General features: G+C 21.7%; 1 protein-coding gene across 1 annotated transcript in view; it reads left to right on the top strand.

Moving 5' to 3' along the window:
* LOC122860944 (tyrosine-protein phosphatase 99A) overlaps positions 1–20,732 on the top strand; it is a 113,995-nt gene that overhangs the window by 82,115 nt on the left and 11,148 nt on the right. Inside the window, exons 3-6 of the mRNA XM_044165027.1 lie at positions 2,741–2,864; positions 17,394–17,575; positions 19,516–19,703; positions 19,782–19,896. Coding sequence (XP_044020962.1) covers positions 2,741–2,864; positions 17,394–17,575; positions 19,516–19,703; positions 19,782–19,896 — 609 coding nt within the window. The remainder of the gene's footprint in view (positions 1–2,740; positions 2,865–17,393; positions 17,576–19,515; positions 19,704–19,781; positions 19,897–20,732) is intronic.

Consider the following 20,732-nt stretch of genomic DNA (forward strand, 5'->3'; position numbering starts at 1 on the left):
AAAAAAAAAACCATCGTTGAGTGACTTTACTACATCGACATGATTCATTGTTGAATAATTCATTGCTAAATTGTATATACGACCACTTGGATAAACACGTATTTATTAAATAAATCATTTGAATGATACTTTCATATCACGCACAACATGAGATTTTATTTGATTGAAATAAATAAATACACAAGTTTATAAAGTAGCTGACACTGTATTCAATCACATAATCTTCCATGTTTCATACTTATATATATAAAAATTGAGATTAGAAAAAAAAAAAGAAAAATTATCTGTGTGATGTGCATTTGGATTGCCATTTGCCCTCCGGCACCTGAGTCCAGATAGGCTGTCATGAAGTGAATCTATCTCATTTTTTTTCGTTTTTATTTTTTTTTCATTTTGTTGTTGTAAATATATAGATATATATTTTTTTTCTTTTCATTCGTTCGTTTTTCCATTGTGATTTTTCGATTCTGTTGAAAAACACAGAAGGGTACAAAATAACCCATGGGATTCAACAAAGATCTTGTGACATTTTCGACCAATCGTTTTCGACATTGGTGTCTTATTATAGTATTGGAAAAAAGATAGACAGAAATTCGATCATGGTATAACACTCACAGTTGATTTAAGCTGATATTTTTTTAAAATAGATCAATTGAAAATACTTGATAAACTTTGTTAACACTTTAACTGTTATCAATTTAAAAAAATATATATATTTATTTACAAATTATTATACTATATAAATAATAGTTAAAATATTATCAATAGTTACAGCTTATGAGTTGATCAGTGATGAGAGAGAATACATTCATCAGTAGTTATCGTAGATCAAACAGATATATTACTGATTACAAAAACATATCAGAATAAATTGAAACAAGACAAAATTATAGTAACAGTAAAATTGCATAAATATTGACAACAAATATCAGAGAGTTTCTCGCAGTTTTGATTAACAAAAATAAATACCTACACGAGTCAAGGTAAATATTTAATTATAATAAAATTTAATTGCATATTTTAGCTCAATAATAATCTCATTTATATTATATATTATTTTTAAAAATTAGTACATTCAATATAAGTTAAACATATAAATTTTTTTTTATTATTATATTTTAAATATCAAATAACACTGAAATTAAAAAAAAAAAAAAATTAAATATAAATTTTTATTATAATTGAGAATATATTATAATAATATATATATATAAAGCTAATAATTAAAATAACTTTTTGAAAAAAAATTTAAAATAATAAACGAAAAAAATAATAATAATATTTGAATTGAGGTACTTTTTATTTTTGCCAAGGATCCTCATGCTAAAATATATCTTACAAGTTGTGAGGTTGAGTGCTATAGGATAGCATAAGTGTCAGGTACATGTGGAAAACGACCAAAACGTACTCGAGGTCAAAATACTACAGCAAAGGATGATGGTATCCAACAACCCCAGGGAACCTTTTCCATTTTCTACTCTCATTTGTGATCTTATACAGCATCCATTTTATATTATTATACTTTTCAAAAACAGTAGAGAGATATATATTAAATTCACAATGATTATTACCCAAATTTTATTATTAAAATATCACATGAATTTTACTTTTGTAATTTTATGCACTCACAATTTATATACACAGTTATTATTAAAATAAATTGACATGCATTCTTTGTATTTTTTTCTTTTTTATGCTGTAATAAATAAATAAATTTTAGATGATTACATTACAGGCTCATTTAAGACGTCAAATGGACAATTGTTTTGTGTATAACACTTGTGATTTATTGAGTGTAAGATCAACTTGTTGTTGATTTCTCCCAAGTGTCAGTGTGGTATACACGTCATATAGTCAAAGTGCACATCGATCGGTCAATGTATGTTCTGTAGACATATCATGCACTATGACCAAATTAACAATTTGTCAGCCACTGTAGTCATATTAAGCATCAATCACTCTTGAAGCTTGAACATATATTATATTCAAAGCTTTTTTATCTTAATTTTTTTATTTATTTTTTATATTCTTGAAAGATGTTTCAGCTATTATTTGGATGTTAATCTAGTTTTTATTTTGATGTCAATAATTAATATTATTTATCATAGCAAAAAACTTTAAAATTCTTATTTTCTGATAAAAAAAAAAAACAAGAAAAATCAAATCAATAAATTCCAGTAATTAATTTATTAATTATATAGACTGATATTAGTATGAAATCACATTTATTTTAAATACGAATTACATAAAAAAAAATTATTTTTCATCGAAATTATAAAAAAGTTAATAAAGAATAAAACTTTTTTTTTTTTTTTTTTTTTATTAATTTATTTTTCATTATGACCTGACTGACCAAGCTATTTTGAATTTTATGTTAAATATATAATCCTGAATTTTGACTGTGGGAATATCCAGCAGACGTGCGTGGGAAAGCTTTAATGTATAAAGCTTGCATGATTTTCTCTCTCTCAAGGCTCAGATCCAATGACTATATCAACATTAAATCCAAGAATAAAAATTAAAAAATTATCACACTGCAGTTGTTGAGTTAAATTGAAATTCTAATGATTCAATGAATAACATATCATTGTTAAATATTTAATACAAATGATATATAACAGTGTAAAGTGGTTTTTAATTTTTTTTTTTTTTTAACATAAATTTATTACTTGTGCACAAAATTTTATTCAATATTTCTTTAATGTTATTTTTTTTTTTTCATTTTGGGTTTTTGTTTTAGATGTGCCAGATCCACCGGGACGTCCAATCGCTACTAATTTTACATCCAGGTCCGTGACGATATCGTGGGCACCAAGTGACAATTCCCACAACAATCCAATTTCACACTACGTTATCAATGTCAGGTGAGCTTTTTTTCAACTGTCTATATTAATTTTTTGTTTTTTTATTTGTTTCCTTCAACAAAAGTATTCTTATTTATTTTTTATATTATTTTTCTTTTATTGTTTTGACTTTTAAAGCTTAACATGCTTTCATGATTTTAAAAATTCAAAAGTTAATTTATTTATACTTTTTTGTTGATATTTTTTATTTTTTTTTCCTACTCCTTTAAATGTTGGTTGCAAATTTATATAACCATTTGGATAATTTTTGTAGTTATCGTACTGGATTAATAATAAGACTTTTTGCAATTTTCATCTTTTGAAATTCTATCAAATAGCTTTCAAGTTTTGAGACTTCTTATAGGAAAGTTCTTGTCCGTACCACTCAAATTACTGAAGTATATTTAAAAAATGTAAATGGTATGAATAAAAAATATATGGAAAATATAAAATAAAAAATAAGGAAAAAATACTTTAATCATCTACATAATTTCTAATAAGTGTGTTTACTTATGACAAAATATTAATGAATATCATGATATTGAATGAATTATATATTTATGATCACGATAGTACAATTATTTCAAATTATTAGAAATGAAAACTTTTTCATTATTTTAAAATTTTATTTGGGTCATAATATTCTTTTTTATATAAAAACATTGAATTATTAATTTCCTATTTTTTCAAGTTAATATTATAAATTAAGTTTTTCGATGACAGGATATCGAATGACTCTTTATAATTTGATTTAACCAACTTTAATTCCCAAAAACCAAAACTATTATCCATTAATTATTAAGTATATGTACGAAAGATTGAGGAATATGAAATTAGTATTAGAAAAAAAATTCAATATCTATTTTCTGAATACATTCTAACATTATTAAATCATCGATAAACTTAATTCATACAATAATCCCAGCGACTACTTAAAAGCATTAATTTTATATCAACCTATAAACTAAATGAGGTCATTTTTTTTATTTTTTCATTTCACATATTTCTAAAAAAAAATTTGGTATAATATTCACAAAATTTTTATAACTTAAAAAAAAGAAATAAAAAAAATTTAAAATGTCTATTTTGGCAAGTACAATATATTCGATTATCACTGTGCAAGTATATAGAGAATCTTCACCAAGATTCACTTGTTTCCAGCACAACGAAATTTGGAATGAGTTGAACACTGAAATACCGTTTCGTCTCAAGTATAGGGATAAGTACATCCGTGCGAGCCAGAAACCAACGGTCTAAAGAAACTCAATCGTCGACAAGTGAAATAGGAAGGAAATAAAAAAAAAAAAAGGATATATATATATATAAGAGAAAAAAAAAAAACAGTACAGTAGTGGGTGGCAAATTCAAGAGAATAGAATAAAAAAAAAAAAAAAAAAGAGCCGATTGAACAAAAATATCTTCGTTCTTGCGTGAATGAGAAAAATAAAAAAAAAAAAATTAAATAAAAATGAAATGATAAGATAAAACTACTTTTCTGTGAATACATTGAACGTAGATTGTTGTACAAGTAGCCTCAATATAAAAAGACATTTTTGTAAAAACAACAAATACAAATAAAAAATTTAAAATTTTCAACAAAAAAAAAACAAATAATCAGAGTTAACTATAAAAAGGGTAAAATAAGAAAATAAAAAAAAAAATATAAGCGTAACTGAAGAGTAAGAACAACAGTCTTGATAAGCACCCTTTGTGTTTTTTTCTTTTCATACTGTGCACCTACAGTATTGCGGAAAAGCTCTAAGCCTTCAGGCCATTTATAGTCTTCTTCTTCATGTATGTTTTATGATTTTTATTTTTTTAATAATTTTAACAAAAACAAAAATAATCATACAATAATTATGGAATGTTTAATTATTTTAACTGAAAGAATAACTCATTAATAATGAGCTAAAAATAATAAATCTTTTGTTTATAAAATATTTCTATTTTATATTAACATCAGTAAAATAAACAGTTAATTTTATATTCAACTATTATTATTTTTATATAAAAAAATAGAAAATATAGATTATAATATTATTTTTTTTATGAAATGAACATGAAGAAAAAATAATTGCATGGGTAGATTAGTTGGGCATATTACTGTTCTAGCTCATTAACATCCCAATGGTCAAAAAATAAAAGCCTCGGAATCCAGGGATAAGCAAGTAGATTTTTATTTTTTTTTTAAATATTTTTAATAACGTTGGTATGCAATAGAGCTGACGAATGAAGAAAATAAAGAAAAAAGTTATATTACGGAAGAAAAAATGCATATTTAAATTTTTGATTAACCAGGTTTCTTGAAGAAATAAAAATACCTCACCTTCATAAGAGATAATTTTTCTTGTTTTTTCTTTTTTTTTTGTTTTTACTTGAAAATAAATTGATCATTCGAAGTAACTTGCATGAAAAGCTGTGAAAAATTCAAAATTTTGTAGATATTAGTTCAAAGAGTAATTTAAAAAAGTTTTGATAATTTAAATTTCATAATAAGAAATGTCTTGAAGTAAATTAATTTCCACAAATATATATATACTGAAAATAATAGAAAAAAATAAAATTATAATCTTAAAAATTATTTATTTTTCTAAAACTATATTACAATTTCGATTTTTATATTTTATATTAAATTAAATTTTCTTATTATTTTATTAAAATCATCTTTTTCTTCACATAAAAATATATTTATTGACACAAAATATAATAATTTAGGTCATGTATTTTTTTTTAATTCATTGTGCATTTTTTTAATTAATAGAAACGTTTGTTTTTTTTTTTTTTTTTTATTTCCATTGTTTTTGTTCATTGAGCTTATCATTTGAGTGTATTGTTTTCAGTAGTTAATTTCATGGCTGACATAACGTTGGGTGACACTACTTGGCATGAAAACTCTATACCAATTCATTTGAAATACTTTAAACAGAGTGGTGAATATATTGTGCATTAAAGTACATAGAATATATTATATATAATTGTCTCCCAGTGTTATTATCATATATTTTATTTATTTTTCTAATTTAATTGATTTAAATTTTATATTGATTTTTGTATTTCAATTTAATATTATTTTTTTAACTATATGTACTTAAATTTAGATGACCTGAATTCAAGATAAAATTTAAAGAAATAATCTGAATAATTTAGTTTTTAATTTTTATATTTGACCTGTATAAGCCTTGATATCGTAAAGCAGTCAAATTTTTTATCAAAATAACAAAGCTGGACATAAAATTATTCAAATTTGAAATTCAGTACTCTTAAAATTCATTAAATATTAAACATATTTCATATATTTTATTTTTAATATCTTAAAATATTCATTGATTTTAAAAGCTTCATCAAGCCAATAAGACGATATTAAATATTATTTTTAATAATTTAAATATTTCTTAGATATTCTATTTATCAAAAAATCAGTGTGACATATTTGTGAAAGCTTACATTCAGTTTAAATAAATCCAAAGTATTTTATAATATATTCAGTAAATCAAAGAATATTGGTAAAATAATTACAACTGATTGTAAAAACTAAAAACCATATTTCATAAAATTTTTCGTATTCATATTTAACTAATAATTCTCGATAATCAGAAGAATAAAAAATTACAAAATTTGTATGAATAAAAATTGATAATCACACAATTTTATAGATGCAAATTATAAAATATTCATTTGGATATAAAAAAAACATTTACAATAAAATCGAAAATACATTTCTACCTGTTAATTCAACATTTTAATTTTCTTTATATAATGAAAAAATAAAAAGCTGCACAAGATTAAAATTTCTTCTACGTTTATAAAAAATTAAAATGATTAAAATTCTTAAAATCACGTAGAAAATTGTAAAAATATTCAGTCAAGGTTTGACAATTAATCCTCGTACAATTCTCATTCATATTGAATCGCCAATAGAATAACAAATTCTTCAAGTAGCGATTCAAATTTATGAGTTTAACTTTGTCGATGGAAATTTTTAAAACCATTGTTACCATGAATATATAAATATATATATATTTTTTTTCTTTAATTTTTTTTCTTTCCCAAGTTTACATGGTGAATTTACAACATAAACTTGATAGGTAAAAGTAAAACAGTACTCTTGGGTATTTCAACCAATCATGATCTTTATAATTAACTTTTATATCTAATCTTGGCAATGGACAATTAGCTAGTGTAGTGAATTTTACTGGGTTAAACCATAAACATTGCAATTGCTTGAGTCCTATTGCTTGGATTAACCCACAGACCACAACAGTACAACAATCATAGAGATAGAAAATCCACAAGGGCTTTATTTCAACCTAAGTTTACTTCTTTAATAAACACTATGTATTCTTTTTTTTCTTTTATCTCTATTTATTTATTCATTTTTATCTTGGATTAATTTTATTGAGAAAAAATAAATGAAGAAAAAATTGCCACAAATTTCTAAAGTATTTTCTATTTTTTATTATCATCAATCATTTTTATTTTTCTATAAAATTCAGTGACTAAAATTTTCTTCAAAACACTTGCTCTATATAAAGTATGATATCATTATTAGTATTTTTAAAAAAATCTACGTCATTTAAAACAAATATAAATTGAGAAATTTAAATATAAATTTTTCATGTAAATATTACGGAAATAATAATTATTATTTTTATATTAAAAAATAAACAACTATAAAATATTTCAATTATTAAAATTGTTATTAAAAGTTTAAAAAGTAATATTGCTAATGGCTTTTTAAATTTTGACTTTCATCAGTAAAAGAAATAGTAAATAAAATACTAACATATATTTCTGTTTAATATGAAAGGTAAATAATTTGTATTTTACTAAAAAAATAATTTTAAAATTACATTATTTATTTAAAACATTGTTCAATACCTTAAACAATTAATCAAGTCGTTTAAATTCAATATAAGTATTTAAAACTCATGTTTATTAAGTAAAAAAAAAAAAGGCTCTTGAGTTCTTGTATTTTATTTTTTTTTTTCGGAAAATTTAAGTATCAAGCAGAACACTGTAGCAATATAGGAATTCAACCGAAGAAGTATTGTACCAACTATCAAAAAAAAACCTACAGTTACAAGAATTGTTTGGCAAAATGCCAGGAAATACGTGGTGACACGACAACTAAATCGAATTATACGCTCAATCACATGAAGCGGAAGTGAATAAGACATTTGTTTAACAACTGAAATAACATTGAATAAAGTAATTTCTTAAGGAAAATTAAACTTTATTTTTATTCATTTATATATAGTATTAAAAATATTATAATAAATATTTACAAATAATAATGAAAAAAAAAAAATATATTTTTATATACCCAATATATTTTTTTTCCTTTTTTTTTTTTAACTTAAATTTTCAAACAAAATTTTCATGGAAATTGTACAACCCTCTGTACACCGTTTCGTGATATTTTAAAACATAAATACAAGATGAGTATAAATATAAATAATTATTATACCCAACTCAATATTTTTTTAAAAAAACTTAAAATAAATAAATAAAAAACAATTTTCAACTGAATCATTTAAAGTTAAAATAAATACAAAAATTAATTGTTATATTTTTTTGAATAATACATGATTCGTCTGACAATTTGTCTAAAGCAATTACAGGAAATAGCTTCTTCTTCAATGTACACCAATAAAACCATTTCTTTACCAATTCTGTCATGCAATATACCAACGGAGTTTAATCAATAAAATCGTTTGTTATATCATGATATAACTGTATATTGGGGATTTTAATAGTAGACTAAAAAACCGCAAACCTCGCACATTTTTTTATTATTTTTTTTTTTTTCTTTTTTTTTTTGAACTCGTTAATGTTGGCTTGTGCAGTACACGAATGCCTGCTCGTTTAAACTCTGTATTTTTTTTTTTTATACGAGTCATCAGACCTCAGGAAGAATATCATATGAAAAAAAAAATAATAATAATAATAATAACAACAATACGAAAAAGATAAATAAAAACACTCATTTGTCTTTTTATTAGTAGGATACAACAATCACTAACCAATATTCAAGTTATCGATTATCTAAATACAATAATTGTTTTATGTTATATAAACTCAAACTATAAATTGCTTCATTTTAAATTATATTGATTTTAAATATTACATAAATATGTTCATTAATAATTATGTATAAATTTATTGATAACAAGACAATCAAGCAAACCATTATGTGATGTTAATTAAATTAAAAAAAAAAAAAAAAAAAAATTACGTAATTGTTTCCGATCAATTGTGTACAATATTATTTATCAGATATTTTTAAAATTAATTTTTTTTTTTTTCATTATACATGCTATTGTGTACACAATAAAATTGTGTATTGTTTGTTATTATATTATGCTATTATTTAATTTAATTAACGTTAATAAAATTTGATAAAAAAAAAAAAAAAATATAAACAAAAAGTTCTTTATCATCATGTTATTTTCTATGACATTGTGATTGCCGTGATGACAACAATCATTGTAATCGTGTTTGCAAAAATATGTTGTTTACCAGTTGTATTTAATTCGAATATATTTCAACACATGACGACATAAAATAACAACAAAACTTGGTAAAAAAAAAAATACGAAAATTCTGTATAAATACATTTGACTATACACCTGACTATTTATCTATTTACAATTTAGACTATCATAACAAAAAAATTTGACAATACAAATAAATCAATTAATAAACTCTCTGCAAAAAAAAAAATATACAATTTCAGTAGTATGAATCAATATTGGTCAGACATTTTTAAAATAAAATAAAATTTATTAGCTGCAAAAACTATGACCGAAAAATTTTATATTATCTATATTTATTAATTTATAATATTTATTATTATTATTTTATATTTTTTCTTATAATAAGTAAATATATTTATTGGTGAATGAGCTAAAAGCAATTATTCTTGACTGGTTGAGCCCCACGGCAAGAAGATTATCTCACCCTCTAAATATATAAATATATATATACACACACCCTTCGGCTCCTGTCGATATTTCAACGGTCTTATCTACTCCTGTGGGATATAGCAATTCCAATCGGTCCCAATCCTATGAACATTTCACTATTCTCACCCACTACAGTACATTAGTCGAATTATCAAAAAATCGCTACCTCAAACAATCGACTTGGCTAATGGAATCGAACGATCAGTCGAATCGTGACGACATCTACATTCAATAATGAAAAAAAATATAGCAATGATAATAATAATAAACGAACCAGAGAATTGAAAAAGTCTATCAATGTTTTCAAATGTGATTGATGAAAAAATGTAAAATCAATTCAAATTGAGATGAAAATTTTTCTGAAATTATATAGAATTTTTTTTGTTATGCTTTTTTTTTTCATACAGTAAAGATTGAATTTTATTTCATTTTATTTTACTTTTTTATGACACAGTTAAATTTTTTTTTTTTTTCTCTTATCTTTATATGGATGAAATATAAATTTATATCTGAATTTTTATGTTTAATCTCATATTGTCTAGAATTTAAAAAAATCAATAAATATGAATATTGTAGGAGAAATTATTTCAGCTTTGTTTAAATAAAAAAAAAAAGAAATGGATCATTATTTATGTATATAATTTTAAAATTTAATTTATACTTAATAATTCATGTTATGAAAAATGTAAGATGAAAAAATTTCAGATAAAATGCAAATATACCTATATATTAAAATTTTATAATAGTTGACTAATTAGTTTTATAATAATTTTTTTATTTTATAAAAAAAAACAATGTTTTATCTACATATACAGAAAATACCATGAAAAATATTTTTAAAATACTAGATGTATTTTATTATTGACAATAAATTTGTTTAAATAATTTATCAAAAAAAAACAAAAACCAAATATAACTTATCGTTTTTTTTTTTTTTTTTTTTTTTATGTACTCAATATTTTAAAAATTAAAACATGAAAATTCATATTACCATCTCATAAAAAAAAATAAAACTAACAAATATAACTCATTCCAAATGAATTTAATGCTCGAATAAATAAATGAATTCAATTTTTAACGAACCATGTTGTCCATCTTCAAAATTTGCCTCAGTGAATATTCGTACAGAAATATATCGTGAAAATTTACAAAATAATATATTCAACAAATAATTTACATATGTATATACTACATACCAAAACAGTATATATATATATATATATTGAATGTTTCAACGATTTCAAATATTAACATATATAGAAATATCCAATTTGACCTGATGGTAGATCAAGGGAATAGCTTTAATGATCTCATTTCCAAATTAACGATCAACATATATGTATATTGTATATAAATTATCACACACGTTTATGATCAAATCACCACTATATTCATAACACTAACGAACAAAAAACATATCCAAATAAAAGCTTATTATAATTTTTTTTAACTAAATAATTTTTTTTTTTTTTTAATTTAAATAATTTTCCATAAAATATAAAACCAAAGTGCAAAATTTAACGAGTCCTGGGTTAAGGGTCATAGGAAGACTTAAGGCTAACGGAAAAGGGTTAACCTAAAGGATGTTATCGGGAGACAACATAAATTTTGCAAGATTAGTTGGCAGTGCGCATGAAGAGCTATCGTTTTTTTTTTTTTTTTTCATTTTCTTTGAAATTATAATATTTTATTTTATTTCTTAAAATTAAAAAAAAACTTTTAAAGTTTTGTTATCATTTAGTGATTTTAATATGTGATAGTAATTATATTTTTATATAATAATATTATAATAATTATTATTATATATTAAAAATAATTAGTGATAACAAAATTGTAAAAGTTTTTTTTAATTTTTACGTAAAATAAAAGAAAATATTTTTAACAATTAAAATTTATTTAATTTAAATTGAAATATATGCCTACCTATTTTTACATATAAATTTTTGTAAAATATTATCGTTATAATGATTGAATATGGTGATTAAAAAATAACTAAATTACATACCTTGAGTATTATTTAAAATAATTATGTATAAAAGTATTTTTTTATTATTTTTTTATTCCAATATTTTTAAATTGAAAATATTATAATAATCAAGTAAAAAAATATAATTTTAATTTTGATTTTATGAATCGGATTTTTAATTAAAAAACTTATGAATAAAAAAGAGAAAAAAATTAATTTAATTAATAATTAATTGTAAAATTGAAATGATTAAAATTTAAAAAATGAAAAAGTTCAGCTGCGCTTAAAGACTATTTTTTTTTATAGATATACATATGAATTAATTTTAATAATATCTCAATAAAATCAGCATAATGATAATATCAAAAGTCATTTTTATTTAATTTTATCATAATTATCGGATTTTAAATCTGAATTTTAAAATTTGCTTTTTATTAATTATATAATAGATTGAATATAGCAATTTAAATTACCAATTTATACATTAATCTTTTTTTTTCATCTTAAATAATAATTGTATAATAATAAATTTTTAAATAACATTGTTGTTTAAAAAAAAAAAAAACAAACAGTAACAACTTACTCTTGATTCTAAATAGATTTTTTTTATATTTAAAATAAAATTGTTAAAATATATAATATATAAATACAAAATATCATTATATTGGAAGAAAAGTTTTAAAAGTTTTATAAATTCTTTGATAACGATTTAAATATAATTAAAGAAAAAAAAAACATTAAAACAATGAGAAAAAAAACCTCGAGATGGACGTCAATATACAGTCAATGACATTGAAAAGCAATTGTGAATCTTTCATTTAAACATGTCAACGGAAAACTGCTAAAAGACTTTTTTTTTCGTATCCTGAAAGTCGGAAATTAGTTTTGCTTTGTTAACAAGCAAACAAGACTTTATTGCTAAAATGAATTTGTTAACAACATATAATGACAAACAATAAAAAAAAAGAAAAAAAAAAAAGAAATTCATTACCATTCATGTAACATAATGACATGAAAAAAAAAATATATATTTATACGTACATATAAATATAAGGCTTATATTTTCATTTGTCTTTTTGTCATTAGCTTTGTTTTTTTTTTTATTAATGTCTAGTCTAGAAAGTTAAGCTTTTCTGTGATTAAGAAATAATAAATCTTTAAAAATTAAAAAAAAGCTTATTTCATGAAATTAAGCCTTTCTTACATCAATTTTTAGTCATTTTATTTTTTTATATCATTTTTTTTCATTCTTAAAACATTGAAAAACATGTGGTTGCACATAAAATTGAAGATAAGCCCTTTGCATTTTAATGGTGAGATTTTTCCCAATTAGGCCTTTTTTTTTTTCGTTAAAGCGACGATATATAATGCAATCAAACTTTTGACGTAGAAAAATGTTAGAAAAAGAAAAAAAAATTAAGGATAACACAAACTAAAGACAATACAAAAGATGATCCGATGGGTAAACGCAGATGTATCAGTGTCAAAATTGTACCAAAGCATGCTAACTAGCCTGGCTCAATTGTGGACAGAGTATAATACGACAAAGCTTGACAAATAACCTAGAAATATCACTCGTCGGATAAACTCATACTGATATGAAAATAAAAATAATTGTCATAATAATTACAATCCATATACAGCTTTATTATAATAAAAAAAAAATAAATAAAACTTTCCTAATTCCATATAAAATCTTTCAATAAATACTTGTCATAAATTTTTCTAATATAAATATAATTTAAAAAAAAAAAAAAAACTACTCAAAATTATTAATTTAATATTTTATTCTGGCATCGTTTTCTATATTTTTTTATTATTATTATGACCTTATTTTTATTTTGTAAAATAAAAACCAAAATGTAAACTTTTTTTAACAAACAAGTACACAACATATATAGCTGCAATGAATTAAACTTACCACTTGTATACAATGCAAAAATGTGAAGAAAAAAAAAAAAAAGGTAAACTCACAGTATAAAAGGAAAAAAAAGCTAAATAAAAAACAATATGACTAAAAAAATATTTAACTTAATTTGTATTCATTTGTATAACATAGAGAAACAAGTGTAAAATTACATTGTGGTTAGAGCTTTTACATAATCATTTAGTATAAATATATAGAACAGTTATACGTAAGGACTTTTGTAAACTCAAAATCCATCGATGGTAATTGTGGTTTTAAGCGAGAGTGGTAATATAGGATATAGAGAATACGCGGGGTTAAAATGTGGTCAATCGTATATACCTGTGTTGTCCAAAAGGCTGACTATCATAGGCTTGAATTAGCCACACAACTGACATATATTCCCTCGTGACTATGTACAATATAGATATTGATCAGCTTTGAAAATTCCACATACTCGATGCCAAACGTAATCCCATAAGACCACATGAATTTTTTTTTTATTTTAAAATTTATTATTATTATTATTTTATTATTATTATTAATAATGATAATAATAATACTTAATTTATTTATGTATGTATGTATAACTGTTGTTAAATCAGAGAAATATCCAAACAGTATGTGACGTATTTACAATCATAAATCAAATTGAATATAAATTGAAAAAAAATGATTTAAAAAAAAAAAATAAATAAAATTTTATAAAAATATGTGCATCGAAAAATTATATATTTTAACGATATATAACAATATTTATTGATTGAAAAATTTTTATTCACTATGAATGATAAATTATCATAAAGATATGAATTTTATTTGATCGTTTCAGTCAGTGAACGCAGAAGAAATTTTCCATGCTCTATTTACAAATATAAGCTTTGACTAATATTCATTTGACTATTTTAAATATTTTTGTACATTAACGTGTACACTCAGAGTAAATGTCAATTTTTAAATTGTTTTTTTTTTTTTTTGCTTCGAAAAAAATTATTCTTTTAAAACTTATTTTTACACTATTGCTAAAAAAAGCAATTTATGAAAGAAAAAAAATGCTTTTTAATTGGCATGTTACATTTAGATAATCTAAATTTATTAGTAATTAAAAAACCACATGTCTCATCTACAAGTAAAGAAGCGTATGTCTATTAGAAATTAAAGTTTTTTTATGTTTAAATATGAAAATAATTAAATAAGCTTTTTGACACTCATATTTTCATCTTCATTGCAATGATATATACATTATGTAAATTAAAAATAATTTTATACTTTGGTTTATATTTCGAGGGGCTATTCATTGAGGTTTCAAGTATCTCGCAGTTATAAACAATATTCACGACATCTTTCATGACTGTCATGATTTCTAATCACTTGGCAGTCAACTACCAGCTACATATTGTGACACCCTGGCTTTTACGATGAATAGCACCTCGTTAAATTTTTTAAATTCATATTTCTTGTGTGAATTTACAATCCTCAATGAATTTCGTTATTCTATAATAGTACTCAAAATGCTGGAGAAAAACTTTTAAAATTTATATAAAAATGCAGAAGCATAAATTCTGTAACGAGCTGACTGTGAAGTTCGAGTATAATTATTTCCCTTGAGATCAAACATACATGTATCTCAATAGTCCAAAGAGATTATAATTATTGGTTAAATTTTCATATAATGCTTCGTTAAATTTTAATACTATTATGCATCGTATTGTTGAAGAGAAAATATTTTAAAATCGTAAATCGTTAGATAAATAAAATTAGTGTTTTTTCTACTCGCAAATAAAATTTGAGTAAATAATATTTTTTTTAGTATTCATTCGCTACAATTTTTGAACCATTAAAAAATTTTTTTTTATATTCTAAATTAATCGGATATATAAATAAAATCTATTTCATAGAAAAATCAACTGTGAATATACGTGAAAATTAAATTTAAAAAAAAAAACAAAAACAAACAAGCAAAATTAATAGTATTAATGGAAAATGAAAAAAAAAAAAACATCACATGTATCAAAATTATCAGAGAATGTAAATTTACGCATTGATCCAATGAAATAAAATATTTTTTTAACTATTTGATAAATTTTTATTGCAAAACGATATTTTTAAATTTGTAAAAACAACGGTTGAATAAATACACAAATACTAGATAGATATGCTTTTATGCAAACAACATGAATATATGTATACAAATATACATATATGTTTAAAATCCTCTTATATAATAAAATTTTTGAGGTGTACATAATGGTTTTTTAACATAAATAATAATTATGTGTATACAAACAAATAATATTCAAATAAAATTCAGTTTTAAATTAATTATACAAATTTTATTTTTTCATTATTTTATAAGTAAAAACTTTATAATTAACTTTTTTAAACACTAATAATACATTTTTTATCAACGTGTAAATTAAAATTTTTATATACATATAAAAAAAAAACTGTATTCTAAAGAAAAAGATTTTTTTTTTTCACCTCGTAGTATATTTATTTACTTTGTTCTTTTATTTTAATATAGCGAATGAATTTTAATAAAAAAAAAATTATTTTAATTTAAAAAATATTATTTTTTTTAAATACAGAAGAAAAATAAATTTCTCATTTTATTATTTATTAAATTGGATAGAAGAAAAAGTTAATTCAAAAAACTTTTTAATTTTCAATTTTCAAATATGATGAATGTACATTTATATAAATGAAAAAAAAAAAAATTTCATTCAAATTTGAGCATAAAAATTAGGCATATATTTTAAACATATTTTATATTTTTTTTTATGGAAAAAAATGTCATTTATATTTATTTATATTTCCAAAAATAATTTAATATATAATTGTGAGATACCTATATTTAATTTAAATATATTTTTTTTTACTTGGATTATTACCATGATATACCAACATACATAAATAAAATTTCCACAAATATCAAATAACATTTTCTCTCTAAAATCCCCTTTGGCATTTCAACATATGTCTAAAGACAAGTCACGAACAAAATTATCTTGCATGTATATTTGTATGTATATATAGTTTACAAAATGGCTTTCTCACGTACACTGAATATACTTTCATAGTTGTAAATAATAATCACGGTTCAAAAGCAAAAAGAAGCAATTAAACCCTAGTGTCGTTTTACCCATACTCGCACAAGTAACGCGTACGCGAGAGAAGCGACACATTTTCCGAGGTAGAGCTTTATCACAAGTCCGTACAATATATACCAAAAGGAAGGAAGAAATATTTTATACGTGCTTTCCATTATTTATATCTTGCGTGCCTGCACGATAAACCATGACACTCACCAGTTTAAGATGTTATTTATTTTTTATTTTTTTTCTTTATATATATAATTAATTTTTCTTTTTTTTTTTTTCATATTAATTTTTATACTAATATAAATATAGATATATATTTATACTTATTCATAATTTATTCATCAATTTATTATTATTATTTAATACCAATAAGTAAAATGGACAAGTAGAATTAATTAAGTAAATTTAAACGACGCAACTATTAATTTAATATACTGAATCTCTTGAGTCTTGACTATCAAAACTTTGTTGAATAAATCTTCACTGAATAATTTATATAATCAATGATATTTAATTATTTAATTGAAAAGGAAAATGAACATAAATATGTACTGTTAAAATCGTTATGTTTTTTTAAATTTATTATTATGAGATTTTTATTTATTTTTACAGGGTTGGTGAAAATGGACCATGGAATGAAAATGAAGAAATTATAACATCAAGTAATGATACAAAATATTATATGGAAAATTTACTTCCATTTATGTCATATAGTTTTCGCGTAACTGCTGTGAATTCACGAGGACGTAGTTCACCAAGTGTACCATCTCACTATATAACAACACTTCGAGAAGGTATTATGTCATTTATGTATTAATACAACTAAATACATTTTAAGTCAATAACTTATTATGTTATCTACTTAGTTGTATAGTACTTTTACTTTAGCTTGTATTTTTTTATCTTTAAAATACTGTTTTATGACAAAACATAAATACTGAGTATAAAAATTTCATATATTATATTTATTGAAAAATAAAAATACATTTATATAAGTATATAATATAAAACATGAAATAAAATTTTTCATATAATTGTAAACTTTAAAAAAATATATGATAAACTTCAAAAAAATATATGATAAACTTTTATCCTTTTTTACTTTTATTCTTCTTTGTTGTTATGGTTTTCGAAAAATCTGATTTTTTTTGCAGTCATAAAACAAGTACCGAATGAAAATAAATGAAAATTTAAAATGAATAATAATTAGTGTTTGCTTATTCATCAAAAAAAAAAAAAAAAAAAAGAATTTTTTTGCATGTTTGTCAGTTTTTTATTTTTTATTTTCTTGTTTTTTAAATCAGGTCATGTCTCCTATGTGATATTTTCTTTTACCACCGTATAGGTATATATTTTTTTTCAATATTGATAAAATTATTCTGAACTTTTTTTATTTTATTATTTTACCTGGTTTTAAATGTAAATTAATACAGATCATATATCCATTTGTCATTTCATTTATTCAGATTAAAATATTATATAAGAATATTCAATCAATTATTGTTAGTTATTTTAAAATAGATAAAAAGTCTTTTTCATAATAAGACTAAAATTTTAATACGATTATGTTACAAATATGATTTTATTTTATGTGATTAATTAAGTTAGAATTTTTTATATAATTTTTAATAATTATTCTCAATGAAAAAATTTATTTATCAAAAAAAAACTATCCTCTTTTAAATTGATATTTTAAAAAAATAATATACAAAATTCTTTATATTATTAAAATTAAATCAAGTTTTTTATAACTAATTAAAAATTTCTTTTCCATGAATGTTAAATTTATAAAAATACTTAAATACTATTAGTATATAATATATAATAAATCAAGTCAATTTCAACAGATAAACATGTTTTTCCTTTTATATATTTTATAAATATACCAAAATTTATGTAAAATCATTTCTATCAGTATACATATTGTTACATTAAAACACATCACTGTCTATTATAATCTCCAATAGGGAATAATTAAAAATTGACAAATCACGTTATATCTCAATCATGATAAATATATATTTATTCAAACTGATCCTTTAGAATTTGATTCAATTGCAATTTGTGTTACACACAGTTGGTTCAACAAAACTCATTTACCCTCACTCAATATTGACATTCTACTACATTGAATATATCGAAATTATCTTATACTTGTCATTATAATCTTATACATAAATATATATTCATATAAATTTGACTCGAATATATTTACATTATGAACAAATGTAATTTTTTTAAATTGTCAAATTATTTTCTTCAAATTGCAAAAATATTTAGAGAATGAAATTTAGTTATATTTTAAATATCAACGAAAGTATATAATAATGTTATAATTTTCTTATTTATTCAAGTCAATTTTCTTATCTTATATTGATAAAATTATTCTGAATGATTTTAAATAGAAATTAATGCAGATCATATTGATATACCGATTTGTCATTTCATTCATGTTGATTAAAATATTTTATAAAAATATTCAATCAATTATATTATTAGTTATTTTAAGTCAGAGAAATATTTTATAAAATTGTAAAATTAATTTCTTTAAATTTTATATATCTATAGAGAACAAAATTTAGCTATTTTAAATATTAATGAAGATATATATGTATAAGAATAGTATATTTATGCAGTCCATTGTTCTGAATGATAAAGAAAAAAAAATTAAAACGTTATGATAAAAAGAACAAATGAAAAAGCTGTTGTCATTTTATTATTTTATTTCTTTCAGTGCCAGTTGGAAAACCAACTATTATGAGTGCACAGAATATATCAGCAACAGCAATACTTTTGACATGGAAACCACCACCACCAGATACTATGAATGGTGAATTTTTAGGATATCGTATATCTTACAGACCATTTGATAAAAATAACGAATACATCAAAGAACTATATTTACGAAATCGTAAAATTGAGGTAATATTAAATTAAATTAATATTAATTTTTGTAATATTAAATTAAATATTCATTATCATTAATTATTGTTATTTTAGCGACACGCCATACAAAATTTAGAAACATACACAATGTATATAGTGTGGCTTCAAGTTTTTAATCCAGAAGGTAGTGGACCAAACGTCTCGACAACTGTTATGACTGATGAAGGAGGTAATGACTTTTTTAATTAAATTTTATCTTTAATTTGTTTTTTTTTCTCTCTTTCTCTCTTTTGAATATTCATTTTTTATATTTTCAAATTTACTTGGAAATTCATGTTTGATAATTGTTTAAAATTCATGTATTCATATAAGAATATATTGATGAAAAATTAGATGAAATATTTAGTTTAGTTAAATATGTTTAAAACAAGGGAGTTTAAAGAAGGAAAATATTATTTAAAAAGAAAATATTGTATAGAGGTTTTTGTGTGATTTTTATATGAAATTTATTATGAGATTTCAAGAGATTCATCACCTGTCATGAATTTTGGTTTATTTTTTTGACAGTTTATATCAATGTTTGTGTGTTGAAATATATATTTAAAGAAAGAAAAAAAATGCTATGTATAAAAATTCCTGGACCAGCGCCACATCAATACTGTAGGCTGTGACCTGGGTTGAACTAGAGGTCACCAAATGGAATGTTGAGCAGAAATGGAATTCTTGCATCCATGTCAAGCTTTCAAGAATCTGACGACATTGCAGCAGTACCAGAGAATAAAATTTAATAAAAAAAAGTAAAAAAATCATTTTTCTTTTACACAGAAAATACCAAAAGATAAATATAGATAAAAATTTTAACAGTGAATTCTTTAAAGTCAAATCACTGTTATGATATAAAGATTGGATTTTATCAAAGTTAAAAATTTTTCTTTACCAAGTTTAAACATCTGTCGACAAGTTAAAATACAGCTGGTAAAGAAGATTTATATTTTTCAAGCATCAGATGCTATGCATTTCTCATCGATCGATACAAAAGAATTCCAATTTTTTTTTCAAAATTTA

The sequence above is a fragment of the Aphidius gifuensis genome, linkage group LG1, assembly GCF_014905175.1.
Source record: "Aphidius gifuensis isolate YNYX2018 linkage group LG1, ASM1490517v1, whole genome shotgun sequence".
Taxonomy (NCBI): domain Eukaryota; kingdom Metazoa; phylum Arthropoda; class Insecta; order Hymenoptera; family Braconidae; genus Aphidius; species Aphidius gifuensis.